The 15,106-nt window shown below is 43.4% G+C and overlaps 1 protein-coding gene across 1 annotated transcript in view; it reads right to left on the bottom strand.

The window, feature by feature from the left end:
- The window catches only part of LOC121537320 (relaxin receptor 1-like), a 101,389-nt gene extending 86,505 nt beyond the window's left edge, over positions 1–14,884 (bottom strand). The window contains exon 1 of the mRNA XM_041844978.2: positions 14,770–14,884. Within this exon, the coding sequence (XP_041700912.2) occupies positions 14,770–14,884 (115 nt within the window). The remainder of the gene's footprint in view (positions 1–14,769) is intronic.
- Positions 14,885–15,106: the final 222 nt, after the last annotated feature.

Below are 15,106 nucleotides of genomic sequence, written 5' to 3'. Positions count from 1 at the left end.
CAAACATTGACGTCAGGTGCACTTTAGGTGCTGAATGGAAGAATGCTGTGGTAGCCATGCTGGTTAAGTGTGCCTTGAATTCTAAATAAATCACAGACAGTGTCACCAGAAAAGCACCCCCATGCCGTAACACCTCCTCCTCCATGCTTTACGGTGGGAACCACACATGCGGAGATCATCCGTTCACCCACACCGCCTCTCACAAAGACAGCGGTTTGAACCAAAAATCTCAAATTTGGACTCCAGACCAAAGGACAAATTTCCACCGGTCTAATGTCCATCACTCGTGTTTCTTGGCCCAAGGAGGTCTCTTCTTCTGATTGGTGTCCTTTAGTAGTGGTTTCTTTGCAGCAATTCGACCATGAAGGCCTGATTCACACAGTCCCCTCTGAACAGTTGATGTTGAGATGTGTCTGTTACTTGAACTCTGTGAAGCATTTATTTGGGCAGCAATTTCTGAGGCTGGTAACTCTAATGAACTTATCCTCTGCAGCAGAGGTAACTCTGGCTCTTCCATTCCTGTGGCGGTCCTCAGGAGAGCCAGTTTCATCATAGTGCTTGATGGTTTTTGCGACTGCACTTGAAGAAACTTTCAAAGTTCTTCAAATGTTCCGTATTGACTGTCCTTCATGTCTTAAAGTAATGATGGACTGTTGTTTCTCTGATCTTGCCATAATATGGACTTGATTTGACCAAATAGGGCTATCTTCTGTATACCACCCCTACCTTGGCACAACACAACTGATTGGCTCAAACGCATTAAGAAGGAAATAAATTCCACAAATTAACTTTTAACAAGGCACACCTGTTAATTGAAATGCATTCCAGGTGACTACCTCATGAAGCTGGTTGAGAGAATGCCAAGAGTGTGCAAAGCTATCATCAAGGCAAAGGGTGGCTATTTTGTAGAATGTCAAATATAAAATATATTTTGATTTGTTTAAGACTTTTTCGGTTACTACATGATTCCATATGTGTTATTTCATAATTTTGATGTCTTATATTTATATATTATATTATATTTATGTATTATATTTATATTATACATTTTAGTCATTTAGCAAACGCTCTTATCCAGAGCGACTTACAGGAGCAATTAGGGTTAAGTGCCTTGCTCAAGGGCACATCGACATTTTTCACCTAGGGGCACATCGACATTTTTCACCCAGTTGGCTCAGGGATTCGAACCAGCGACCTTTCAGTTACCGGCCCAACGCTCTTAACCACCCACCATTCTTCACTGTCTCCACACATATACTTCCCCATGTACCACTCCAACTTTACTTGTTTCTATCCGTCTACCACCCACGCACTGTCTATCCATTCTACACCCTCTTCTCCCGTATCCCTCAATCCCTGCCTGCTGTCCCACCTCTGTAGAAGGGGGTACACACTTTCCCTGGCACAGCTTTCCCCAACAGGTCCTGCAGAAACCGTTCCCTCTGTCAAGGGACAACATGTTTGTGGCGTCTGTCTTCCGTTTACACACAGGTGTTTGAGATGCAGATAGCTAATTAGCACTGGTAGTCCACTCCGTCTTCCGTTAGCAAGCTCTGTAACACTATTCATTATTATTTTACAATGTAAACATTTTAAAAATAAAAACCTTGAATGAGTAGGTGTGTCCAAACTTTTGACTGGTAGTGTATATAACTTTTAAAACTCAAATCAAAAGAACTTCTTAAATTAGTTAATCATATAACTGCTCATTAGTTCCATCCACTTCACGTAGCCATTAATGCCATCGAAACATAGCCTATCAAACAGACACCTCGTCCATTCCAAATATTAAATTAGGCTGACTTTTAAAAACAAATATCATTAATCAGTCATCTTCCTGAGCGGAGACTATCAGATTCAGAGATTAATTGCATTCGGGATGGCAAAATAAAAAGTTAACCAACAGGATAATAGGATATTGCCTATCATTGTGCGGGCTGCTGCGCTGTAGCAAGATAAAATAGATGGACAGCGCAGAGTTGCTGAAATTATGCATTCGTCAGACATGTGACATACCGGCGACTTTCTCCCGTCTAAAAACAACATCTTGAACATAATACAAAATTCAATGCATCTCCTTTCCATATAACCATTAAGACTCAAATCAAAACAAATAACGTATTGCATCCACCTTATCAATAGCATATAATGACATCAAGACAAAACCGTCCATTTCAAATCATTTGTAGGCTGTGGAGATATATTTCAAAGGCACTTCCAGAGAGGTGCGTATTAGCTCTCTCTTGTCTTGCCATGCCATGCAGTTGAATGAGCTGCCATCCTCCCTTTACCCAACCAGGACCTAACGTGGGGTGATGGGTTCCATTTGTGGCAGGGAGGACACGTGTGGGATGGTCAGTCGGCTTCTTAGGTCAGTGACAATAATGTTCATTGTACTGAACTCATGCTCACAGTCGGCGTTGCTTGCAGAAAGTGTGTCCACTGCAGGAAGGAGTTTTTCCCAACTTTCCAGGCACATTTCTCCCAGTGCAGGACTTGAACTCCACAAACCCCAGATGTGCGTCCTGGTGATCTACCGGTAGCCTCTTGCAAAATGCATCGGTCTCCACCTCTCCGAATCGTGGGTTTTCGGTTTGTTCATGCCAGTTTGTTTGCAGTTCATGTTTCCTACCACGGCCTGGATGAACTGGGCTGAATCGATGACAGGACTCCTTCCTTTTCCTCGCAACTCAGTGTTTTTGCTGTGGCTCGCTGGGCCTCCTCTTTGTTTGACCCAGTATATCTCTCTACACTGTGTATTCTCTATATGTACGTGTGCATCAGGTGGTCTGCCCTGGGGATGGTCATCTGCCTCTGCTGTAGAAGTTCAGACAAGTTCTTAAGTTCGGTCAGCACATCTAGCATCATCCCAAGGTTGTTCACAAAGTTCACAGAGCACAGCTTGCAAAGCATACCTTGGAACTTGGCTCGGTCTTTGCTGTCCCACTGTGGATCCTAGGAATCCTCTTCGAACTGCTTAGCGAGAGTGGGGAAGGATTTCCATACTGCGCTAACAGCTGTCCAAGATGACGCAACCCACCTCACACTAACCACCCTCCATATTTTATTAAGCAAGGTGTCTAGTTCCTCCACTATTGCGCCTATCTCCCTGTTGTTTTTATTGGACTGATGATACAGCGTGTAAAGCGAGTCGAGGAATGACTTAGTCATTAGTTCCCTCTGTAGCCTCCAAGGCCTGGTCCACCGCCAGCTCCAGATTGTGGTTCAGGCAGTGCCAAAGGATGATATCAGGAAAGTTTCCCCACCCCAGCTTTAACTCCAAGCATGACGTTGGCTCCATCCCTCAAAAACTCATCAGTGAAGCCATTACGCATGAGACAGGTCAGTATCTGTTATGTTATGTGGGCTGCAGTCATGCTTTTGGAGCTCTGCGAGGTCCAGGGGGAAAGCAATGGACTCCATGATGCCATCAACACTTGCTCTCAGGAAAATGATGAGGGTTGATTTTTGAGACAAGATGGTGGACTCATCAACAAGCACAGTCATTTTTGATTTGTTTTTAATCGTCTGCTGCACAAGCATTTTCCGCATGTCAGCGGAGATGTGCTCAATTATTTTCCCACACACAGTCTTGCTGTGTAGCAGTCGTCCTATATCTACCTTGTTTGCAGCCTGCATGTCTAGAAGACTTTCAAAATCTGTGTACGGCTTATTCTGTTTTGCAACGTAGTGTGCCATGCGAAACATTTTGGAAGTTGACTGAAATGCTGCCTCCTCACTGTTGACGCTTAAGTTAAGGAGTACTTTTTTGGCTGCGTCTAAAACCCTAGTGGCCTCCATGTGTTCAATGCTGTTTTTGTGCTCGTTGGGTTTCTTTCGTTTTCCCATAGGGTGCTATTTTGCAGTCAGCCCACTGCAATGCTGACACCCCTGGCAGGTCAAGGCAGGTCGCCCAGCCCAATTTTCCCCCCGACGAAGAGAGACATCTGTTTTTTTCTTTGAATGCTCATATTGGGTACATGACCAGACAGACAGGAATACCTGGGTATGGTTCATCCCCTTGCCATTTTCAGCGGTTCCCTGTCTACTGCTTCAGCATCCACACTGCTAGTTGCCCTAGTGTTTCCCACCACAACAGCAGCCCGCTCCTCCTCCTGCTCCATCCCCACTGTGGCCAATAACAGTCCCGCTGTCCCTCCGCTGGTGGTTGCCTCTTCATGCTGCACTCTGGCTCTTTTGTTTGAGGATGATGATGGGCCTGCTGCCTGCTTTATTATATAAAATGCAAATAATAGCCTAATGGATTAGCTAGCTAGCACAGGCGAGCGAAGAAACCGGCCAAACGTCACTACAATCACAACTGGACAGCGCTTTCTATTGGACAATACACATAAAAATATGGTTTTGATTTCATTACTGCTATTAACTTAATGGTGACTTAAGATAGAAGGGTGGGACTATTATGTTTGGTGTGTGTGGTGAACGTGAAGAATGACGTGATGCCACAGATAGTCAAGTTCCCTAGGCGCTGATCAGCAGCTTCTAAGCTGACGATTCTCTCTCTCTCTTCGCGACCTGAAAGTGTATCATATTGGCCCTGGTCAGAGGTGTCTTTCTTGGAAAGGAGAGGTGAGTGAAGTCGTCTAGTGAGAGCTCTGTAATGCAATAACAACTCAGGACAACATTCCAGAATGTAATTGGAATGTTTATTTGTTGGAGGAGTGAAGGTGTGGGGGTGCTTTGCTGGTGACACTCTCTGTGATTTATTTAGAATTCAATGCAACCAGCACGGCTACCACAGCATTCTGCAGCAATACGCTGTCCCAGCTTATTGGGACAATCATTTGTTTTTCAACAGGACAATGACCCAAAACACACCTCCATGCTCTGTAAGGGCTATTTGACCAAGAAGGAGAGTGATGGAGTGCTGCATCAGATGACCTGTCCTCCACAATCACCCGACCTCAACCCAATTGAGATGGTTTAGGATAAGTTGGACCGCAGAGTGACGGAAAAGCAGCCAACAAGTGCTCAGCATATGTGGGAACTCCTTCAAGACTATTGCAAAAGCATTCCTCATGAAGCTGGTGGAGATTATGCCAAGAGTGTACAAAGCTGTCATCAAGGAAAAGGGTGGCTACTTTGAAGAATCTAAAATATAAACTATATTTTAATTTGTTTTACACATTTTTGGTTACTACATAATTCCATATGTGTTATTTCATAGTTTTGATGTCTTCACAATTATTCTACAATGTAGAAAATAGTAAAAATAAAGAAAAACCCTGGAATGAGTAGGTGTGTCCAAACATTTGACTGGTACTGTAAGTATTCAGACCTGTTACTCAGTACTTTGTTGAAGCACCTTTGGCAGCGATTACAGCCTCGAGTCCTCTTGTGTATGACGCTACAAGCTTGGCACACCTGTATTTGGGGAGTTTCTCCCATTCTTCTCTGCAGATCCTCTCAAGCTCTGTTAGGTTGGATAGGGAGCATCGCTGCACAGCTATATACAGAGATGTTCGATCGGTTTCAATTCCGGGCTCTGGCTGGGCCACGCAAGGACATTCAGAGACTTGTCCCGAAGCCACTCCTATGTTATTTTGGCTGTGTGCTTAGGGTTGTTGTTCTGTTGGAAGGTGAACCTTCGCCCCAGTCTGAGATCCTGAGTGCTCTGGAGACAGGTTTTCATCAAGGAACTCTGTACTTTGCTCCGTTCATCTTTCCCTCGATCCTGACAAGTCTCCCAGTCCCTGCTGCTGAATAACATCCCCACAGCATGATGCTGCCCCCACCATGCTTCAATGTAGGGATGGTGCCAGGTTTCCTCCAGACGTGAAGCTTGACATTTAGGCCAAAGAGTTCAATCTTGGTTTCATCAGGCCAGAGAATCTTGTTTCTCATGGTCTGAGAGTACTTTCATGTGCCTCTTACTGAGGAGTGGCTTCCGTCTGGCCACTCTACAATAAAGGTCTGATTGGTGGAGTGCTGCAGAGATGGTTGTCCTTCTGGAAGGTTCTTCTATCTCCACAGAGGAACTCTGGAGGTCTGTCAGAGTGACCATCGGGTTCTTGGTCACCTCCCTGACCAAGGCCCTTCTCCCCCGATTTCTCAGTTTGGCCGGGCGGCCAGCTCTAAGAAGAGTATTGGTGGTTCCAAACTTCTTCCATTTAACAATGATGGAGGCCACTGTGTTCTTGTGGACCTTCAATGCTGCAGACATTTTTTGGTACCCTTCACAAGATCTGTGCCTCGACACAATCCTGTCTCGGAGCTCTACGGACAATTCCTTCGACCTCATTGCTTGGTTTTTGCTCTGACATGCACTGTCAACTCTGGGACCTTATATATATTTTTCATAGCTGTCTATTTACCACCACAAACCATTGCTGGCATTAAGATTGCACTGAATGAGCTGTATAAGGCCATAAGTGAACAGGAAAACGCTCATCCAGAGGCAGCGCTCCTAATGGCCGTGGACTTTAATGCAGGGAAACTTAAATCAGTTCTACCTCATTTCTACCAGCATTTTAAATGTGCAACCAGAGGAAAAAAAAACTCTAGACCACCTTTACTCCACACACAGAGACGCATACAAAGCTCTCCCTCGCCCTCCATTTGGCAAATCTGACCATAACTCTATCCTTCTGATTCCTGCTGATAAGCAAAAACTAAAGCAGGAAGCACCAGTGACTCCGTTAATAAAACAGTGGTCAGATGATGCAGTTGCTAAGCTACAGGACTATTTTGCTAGCACAGACTGGAACATGTTTCGGGATTCTTCAGATAACATTGAGGAGTACACCACATCAGTCACTGGCTTCATCAATAAGTGCATTGATGATGTCATCCCCACAGTGACCGTACGTACATACTCGAACCAGAAGCCATGGATTACAGGCAACATCTGCATTGAGCTAAAGGGTAGAGCTGCCACTTTCAAGGAGCGGGACTCTAACCCGGACACTTATAAGAAATCCCGCTATGCCCTCAGACGAACCATCAAACAGGCAAAGAGTCAGTACAGGACTAAGATTGAATCGTACACCACCGGCTCTGACGCTCGTCGGAATTGGCAGGGCTTGAAAACTGTTACAGACTACAAAGGGAAGCACAGCCGCGAGCTGCCCAGTGACACAAGACTTCCAGACGAGCTAAACCACTTCTATGCTCGCTTCGAGGCAAGCAACACTGAAGCATGCATGAGAGCATCAGCTGTTCCGGATGACTATGTGATCACGCTCTCCGTAACCAATGTGAGTAAGACTTTTAAGCAGGTCAACATTCATTCACAAGGCCGCAGGGCCAGACGGATTACCAGGACGTGTACTCCGAGCATGTGCTGACCAACTGGCAAGTGTCTTCACTGACATTTTCAACATGTCCCTGACTGAGTCTGTAATACCAACATGTTTCAAGCAGACCACCATTGTCCCTGTGCCCAAGGACACTAAGATAACCTGCCTAAATGACTACCGACCCGTAGCACTGACGTCTGTAGCCATGGAGTGCTTTGAAAGGCTGGTCATGGCTCACAACAACACCATTATCCCAGAAACCCTAGACCCACTCCAATTTGCATACCGCAACAACAGATCCACAGATGATGCAATCTCTATTGCACTCTACACTGCCCTTTCCCACCTGGACAAGAGGAACACTTACGTGAGAATGCTATTCATTGACTACAGTTCAGCATTCAACACCATAGTGCCCTCAAAGCTCATCACTAAGCTAAGGATCCTAGGACTAAACACCTCCCTCTGCAACTGGATCCTGGACTTCCTGACGGGCCGCCCCCAGGTGGTAAGGGTAGGTAACAACACATCTGCCACACTGATCCTCAACACGGGGGCCCCTCAGGGGTGCATGCTCAGTCCCCTCCTGTACTCCCTGTTCACCCATGACTGCAAGGCCAGGCACGATTCCAACACCATCATTAAGTTTGCCGACAACACAACAGTGGTAGGCCTGATCACCGACAACGATGAGACAGCCTATAGGGAGGAGGTCAGAGACCTGGCCGTGTGGTGCCAGGATAACAACCTCTCCCTCAACGTGACCAAGACAAAGGAGATGATTGTGGACTACAGGAAAAAAAAGAGGACTGTGCACGCCCCCATTCTCATCGAAGGGGCTGTAGTGGAACAGGTTGAGAGCTTCAAGTTCCTTGATGTCCACATCACCAACAAACTATCATGGTCCAAACACACCAAGACAGTCGTGAAGAGGGCACGACAAAGCCTATTCTCCCTCAGGAGTGAAAAGATTTGGCATGGGTCCTCAGATCCTCAAAAAATTCTACAGCTGCACCATCGAGAGCATCCTGACTGGTTGCATCACCGCCTGGTATGGCAACTGCTCGGCCTCCGACCGCAAGGCACTACAGATGGTAGTGCATACGGCCCAGTACATCACTGGGGCCAAGCTTCCTGCCATCCAGGCGGTGTCAGAGGAAGACCCTCAAAATTGGCAAAAACTCCAGCCACCCTAGTCATAGACTGTTCTCTCTGCTACCGCTCGGCAAGCGGTACCGGAGTGCTAAGTCTAGGTCCAAAAGACTTCTAAACAGCTTCTACCCCCAAGCCATAAGACTCCTGAACAGCTAATCATGGCTACCCAAACTAGTTGCACTGCCCCCCCACTCCCACCCCCACCCCATCTTTTTACGCTGCTGCTACTCTGTTAATTATTTATGCTTAGTCACTTTAACTCTACCCACATGTACATATTACCTCAACTACCTCAACTGCACCGGTACCCCCCTTTATATATATATATATATAGCCTCCCTACTGTTATTTTATTTTACTTCTGCTCTTTTTTTCTCAACACTTTTTTGTTGTTGTTTTATTTTACTTTTTTTATAAAAAAATAAATTCATTGTTGGTTAAGGGCTGTAAGTAAGCATTTCACTGTAATTTCTACACCTGTTGTATTCGGCGCATGTGGCCAATAAAATTAGATTTGATTTGATTTGTCAGTCTGGACTCACATCATCTTGCAAGTCTCCAAGTGTTGGCTACATACAGTGAGCTCCAAAAGTATTGGGACAGTGACAATGTTTTTGTTGATTTGGCTCTGTACTCCAGCACTTTAGATTTGAAATGATACAATGAGTATGAGGTTAAATTTCAGAGTGGCACAAATATCATACCCCCAAAAACGCTAACCTCCCATGTTATTGTTATGGTGAGAGGTTAGCAAGTCTTGGATGTATGCTATTTGTGCATCTGTAACTTTCTCACTCATCACTATTCACAATTCATTCAGGATGATCTGTAATCATGGTAGCATCTACATCAATGTAGAAGTGTTTAGAAACATATTATATTCTTATGTACAATAAAAGTGACTCCAAAATGACGCAATACATTAGTTACCATTCATTTCTATTGAGCACAAAATAATCTGAAACACAACCAAAACAAACGGCAAATGCATCCAAAAAATGTGTAGAGTCACAAGGTTGATGTAGTCATTGCGTGCTATGAACATGGGATGAAATACTTAACTTTTTACTACTCTAATTAACATAAGTGAATTTGTCCCAATACATTTGGCCCCCTAAAATGGGGGGACTATGTACAAAAAGTGCTTTAATTTCTAAAAGGTTCATTCGATATGGATGATATTACCCTCAAATTAAAGCTGACAGTCTGCAATTTAACCTCATAGTCATGGTATCATTTCAAATCCAAAGTGCTGGAGTACAGATCAAAAACAACAAAAACAGACCCGTGCTGGTTCGGATCAGAGAGTAGAAAGAAACTTCCAACTGGGCGCTGCCAGTGCCATCAATAAACAAGCGATATTGGCCAAATGATCCACAGTTTCGTGTCCTTAAAAACTGCCTATAACAAATTACAAAACAACTATTTGTTGTGTTTCGATTTGTAGCATATTCAAACCTTTATAGTCTATTGCTTTATTGGTTTTTACTTTCCAATAATTGTCTACCTCACGGTTCAGCTGTTGGAGATTTGTGCGCTCAATTCATCAAGGAATTACATGCATTTAGGCCTATAGGTCTAGGCGTCCACTGTATGATACTCATATTTAAAAAATAAATATTAGCCTAGCCCTAGAGAGACCAAGACATGATGGCGCCATGTTCCCGACATCGACATGGATTTCTTTATACTTGTCAGATAAGCTACAACTGCTATACAGATATAGGCATACAAAAGGAGGCTAATTCGTACATTTCCAATCATAATATATATTTTTATAAAGATAAATTAGATTAAAGGAGTATCTCTGGTAGGCCTAAAAAACATTCTTCCTCACCTGAAAGTTGCTTAACTTTATTAGAGTAATATCAAAAGTAAGTCAAGTTATTGTTTATAGGGAAAATGCGAACAGGTTATTATATTGCGGCATTGAATTCAGTTTTGCATCTTGCCCTCTTTGGTTTTTCCTTTTCATGGTTTGAGTGCGAGTAGCATAGTATGTCTACCGGTAATTCTGTTATATAGCAGCAAACACAACATTACATGATTAAATAGGCCTACAATAATAATAATAATAATAATTTATAATAATAATAATGACTAAACAACTGATAATAAATACGAAAATAAATCAAATGAAAGGTAGAAAATTGCATAAAACCTGAATAGCTTGTTGCAGACAGTCCATTTGGCCGCACCAATGTTCTTCTCATCTTTGTCCACTACAATATTCAACCTTGTCCCCGAGGACATTCCCCTTGTCGGCTTCTTTTCACTATACTCTTTCTCCTCTAACTTTTGTTTTACTTCAATGAAAAATAACTCCATCTTCACAATCAACAGTAGCCAAGGCCAAGGTGCCTTTTACTCACTCTCTCTCCTCAGCAGCAGGCACACGTGAGGTGAGCAGCTGGAACCAGTTTCAGCTGGACATAAGCTATACGTTTTATGAGTTGCAATTGGCTGACAAAGATAACACGCTCATGCAGTTCTCATCACACAAACACTAAATTAACAGAGGACAGGTCCAATCGGGTCCAGCCGGTAAATCAATTTTAATTGCACATACACGAGACCCGTGGCAATGAAATCATACCCAACCCAGATCCAAGACAAAAGTCTGAGTTTAGGACCCGGACCCGCTCGGGACCTGGGTCTTATCTCGGAATTTCAGGTCTGTTGAAACCGTGAAGACCTCAAATACACAGTCACTGTTCTATTCCCAATGGCAGTTAGGATAGGTGATATCTGACAAACAAACATATACTATGTTGAAGTTTGAACAGGCCAGACTAAACCTACGTTATTTTGGTCTCACCATTAGGGATTAACATGGGTAACCAGGATCCCTGGACCACTCTTCACATTTTCGGAAATAAACGTATGACAACATTTCCCCCCAATGTCGCACTAATGCAATTCCACAAAATACACAACATGTGCCGCAGCAGATTGGCCAAAAACGTAAGAGCAAATTATCCAAACAGGTTGTTGCATGGAAGCATTTCGCCTAGCGTATTTACTTCACACAAATTTGCCATAAATTCAAAGAACACGCATAATTGACACTGCCAGATTGCACACCAGGCCCAAATTCAGTTTAGAATTCTCATTAAGAGCTGAGCATTTGATCCAGGTCTGACCCAAGCCCGGTGAGTTGAAGTCCGGCCTAGTCCGACCTCCCAGAAATTAAATGAGCCCTAACCTGAAAAAATTGCTGATTTCTAGAAAACAGTAGGCTTTATTGATTTAAACTGGTGTTGAGAACAACGTGACGGAGGCGGGTGGCAGTGGAATGAGGAGACGAGGAAACAGCCTTTGGGCCTAGAAAAAGCGCAAAGAGAGGAAAACTCACCTTAGTTATGATCAACTGAATGATGAAAATATTGGAATAAAGTCGGCTAATGGAATTGAAGGCATGTATCAAATTGTTGCTTATACTGAAACTCCCAAAGTCATATACAACCGTTAAATCAACAGTTGTGTGTGGTCACCTAGACTATCATTTCAGCACTGTTTTGGTTGGGACAGCGCCATCACGCTGCTTTGGGATAAATCAAATCAATCAATGTCAGATATTTGTTTTCACAGAATCTCCATTTGGACGTTTCGTAACAATTAGGCTGGGGAATGTTAGCTAAGTTGAGGTGAGTACTAATTATCATCTTTACTCTAGTTTGCTCATATATTTTGCTAGCATGTTATACAAGTGGATTTTGCTCATCACTCGCGTAGTAGCCTGTCCTTCTCCCAACCAAAAGCCTGTGACTTGTCTGATAATCAATCAATGTGATTTTATTTCACTGAATCTGTCTGTATATTTGGTTACTTGATCTCTGGCTGGGCAAATGGAAGTGGTAGCTCATTTATATGTTGGCTCATCTATCACTGATCAGAAACATTTAGAATGCAATAATGTAGCATAAATCAAGTGTAGTATTTATCTATTGACTCACGTAGTATCCTTATATAGCCTTATATAAAGGCTATTTTCCTATCATCCCAATCCCACTGATACCCAAAATCTTGACCCCTGTCTTGCATGAACATTTCTAACTTTATTCTGTAATCAGTAGGTTGCATTATCAAAGCACATCTCGCCTATGCAGGTCAAAATACCGCTATAACATTTCACCCACTTCTCTGCGCTGTCTGGTATTGCTGCCCATATGAGAGCTTCGGTAGATAATGTGTGATCAACAAATGGTATGAGAGTCCATATGGATATTTTTTTTTATAGAGTTGGTCCCTGTTTAATATACCTTGATATTTAAACATTTCCTCTCTACATCTCACCGTTATTCATGAGCTGATCTCCTATATGTACAGTGGGGAAAAAAAGTATTTAGTCAGCCACCAATTGTGCAAGTTCTCCCACTTAAAAAGATGAGAGAGGCCTGTAATTTTCATCATAGGTACACGTCAACTATGACAGACAAATTGAGGAAAAAAAATCCAGAAAATCACATTGTAGGATTTTTTATGAATTTATTTGCAAATTATGGTGGAAAATAAGTATTTGGTCACCTACAAACAAGCAAGATTTCTGGCTCTCACAGACCTGTAACTTCTTCTTTAAGAGGCTCCTCTGTCCTCCACTCGTTACCTGTATTAATGGCACCTGTTTGAACTTGTTATCAGTATAAAAGACACCTGTCCACAACCTCAAACAGTCACACTCCAAACTCCACTATGGCCAAGACCAAAGAGCTGTCAAAGGACACCAGAAACAAAATTGTAGACCTGCACCAGGCTGGGAAGACTGAATCTGCAATAGGTAAGCAGCTTGTTTTGAAGAAATCAACTGTGGGAGCAATTATTAGGAAATGGAAGACATACAAGACCACTGATAATCTCCCTCGATCTGGGGCTCCACGCAAGATCTCACCCCGTGGGGTCAAAATGATCACAAGAACGGTGAGCAAAAATCCCAGAACCACATGGGGGACCTAGTGAATGACCTGCAGAGAGCTGAGACCAAAGTAACAAAGCCTACCATCAGTAACACACTACGCCGCCAGGGACTCAAATCCTGCAGTGCGAGACGTGTCCCCCTGCTTAAGCCAGTACATGTCCAGGCCCGTCTGAAGTTTGCTAGAGTGCATTTGGATGATCCAGAAGAGGATTGGGAGAATGTCATATGGTCAGATGAAACCAAAATAGAACTTTTTGGTAAAAACTCAACTCATCGTGTTTGGAGGACAAAGAATGATGAGTTGCATCCAAAGAACACCATACCTACTGTGAAGCATGGGGGTGGAAACATCATGCTTTGGGGCTGTTTTTCTGCAAAGGGACCAGGACGACTGATCCGTGTAAAGGAAAGAATGAATGGGGCCATGTATCGTGAGATTTTGAGTGAAAACCTCCTTCCATCAGCAAGGGCATTGAAGATTAAAACGTGGCTGGGTCTTTCAGCATGACAATGATCCCAAACACACCGCCAGGGCAATGAAGGAGTGGCTTCGTAAGAAGCATTTCAAGGTCCTGGAGTGGCCTAGCCAGTCTCCAGATCTCAACCCCATAGAAAATCTTTGGAGGGAGTTGAAAGTCCGTGTTGCCCAGCGACAGCCCCAAAACATCACTGCTCTAGAGGAGATCTGCATGGAGGAATGGGCCAAAATACCAGCAACAGTGTGTGAAAACCTTGTGAAGACTTACAGAAAACGTTTGACCTGTGTCATTGCCAACAAAGGGTATATAACAAAGTATTGAGAAACTTTTGTTATTGACCAAATACTTATTTTCCACCATAATTTGCAAATAAATTCATTAAAAATCCTACAATGTGATTATCTGGATTTTTTTTCCTCATTTTGTCTGTCATAGTTGACGTGTACCTATGATGAAAATTACAGGCCTCTCTCATCTTTTTAAGTGGGAGAACTTGCACAATTGGTGGCTGACTAAATACTTGTTTTCCCCACTGTATAATCATCAACTCAATTTAGCCAAATAGGAGATAATCTGAGCGCACTCTGTCGAGATAGCCTAGGCAGGCCTACTGCTGAAATGCACTGAATTAATTGAGGAAATTGATAGCGCTCTGAATTTATGAATGGCCTGTTTCTCAATTCACAACAAAGTAATTGGCGATCAAAGTTACTCCATCATTACTAAATATCAGTTTCACTTGCTGTGAAATCTTTACATAGTGGCGCAGCAAAACGGCAATGTGGCGCAGCAACAATCTTATGTTGGGAGAACCCTGGCATAGTGACCATATCTTGGTTTTAAACGCTATATATGAGTGCTTCCGATTTTTGGTATGGTATTTCCCGGGACTCTCCGGATAAATATGAATTATTGCCGGTATTTAAACATGGTAGATTTTCGGGAAAATATTCATTCCTACTCTGCATCGATGACTGTTGGTGAGCAGGCAAGAGGTGAGGCAGGCTGGGAGGTAAGGTCTTTGCCAGCGCCCCATTGATAGGCATGGCAGCATAGATCAGCTCCTGGCCCCTCATCAAAGATACTGGTCGGTCACACACAAACACACACACAGAGCACTGATTACATTATCAATGGTGGTTATGATTAGCATGGTGGAACCAACCTGATCACTGCATTCACCTTTCTATTTCACTTCAGATATCATGATATGTGAAGTGAAATAGAACGGTAAATGTAGTGATCAGGCTGGTTCCACCAGGTTAAGTAGGTTATGAAGGTGAATTGGGACAAAACGC

This window comes from Coregonus clupeaformis, chromosome 2 (assembly GCF_020615455.1).
Source record: "Coregonus clupeaformis isolate EN_2021a chromosome 2, ASM2061545v1, whole genome shotgun sequence".
Classification (NCBI taxonomy): domain Eukaryota; kingdom Metazoa; phylum Chordata; class Actinopteri; order Salmoniformes; family Salmonidae; genus Coregonus; species Coregonus clupeaformis.
This window is presented reverse-complemented; position numbering and strand designations above follow the sequence as displayed.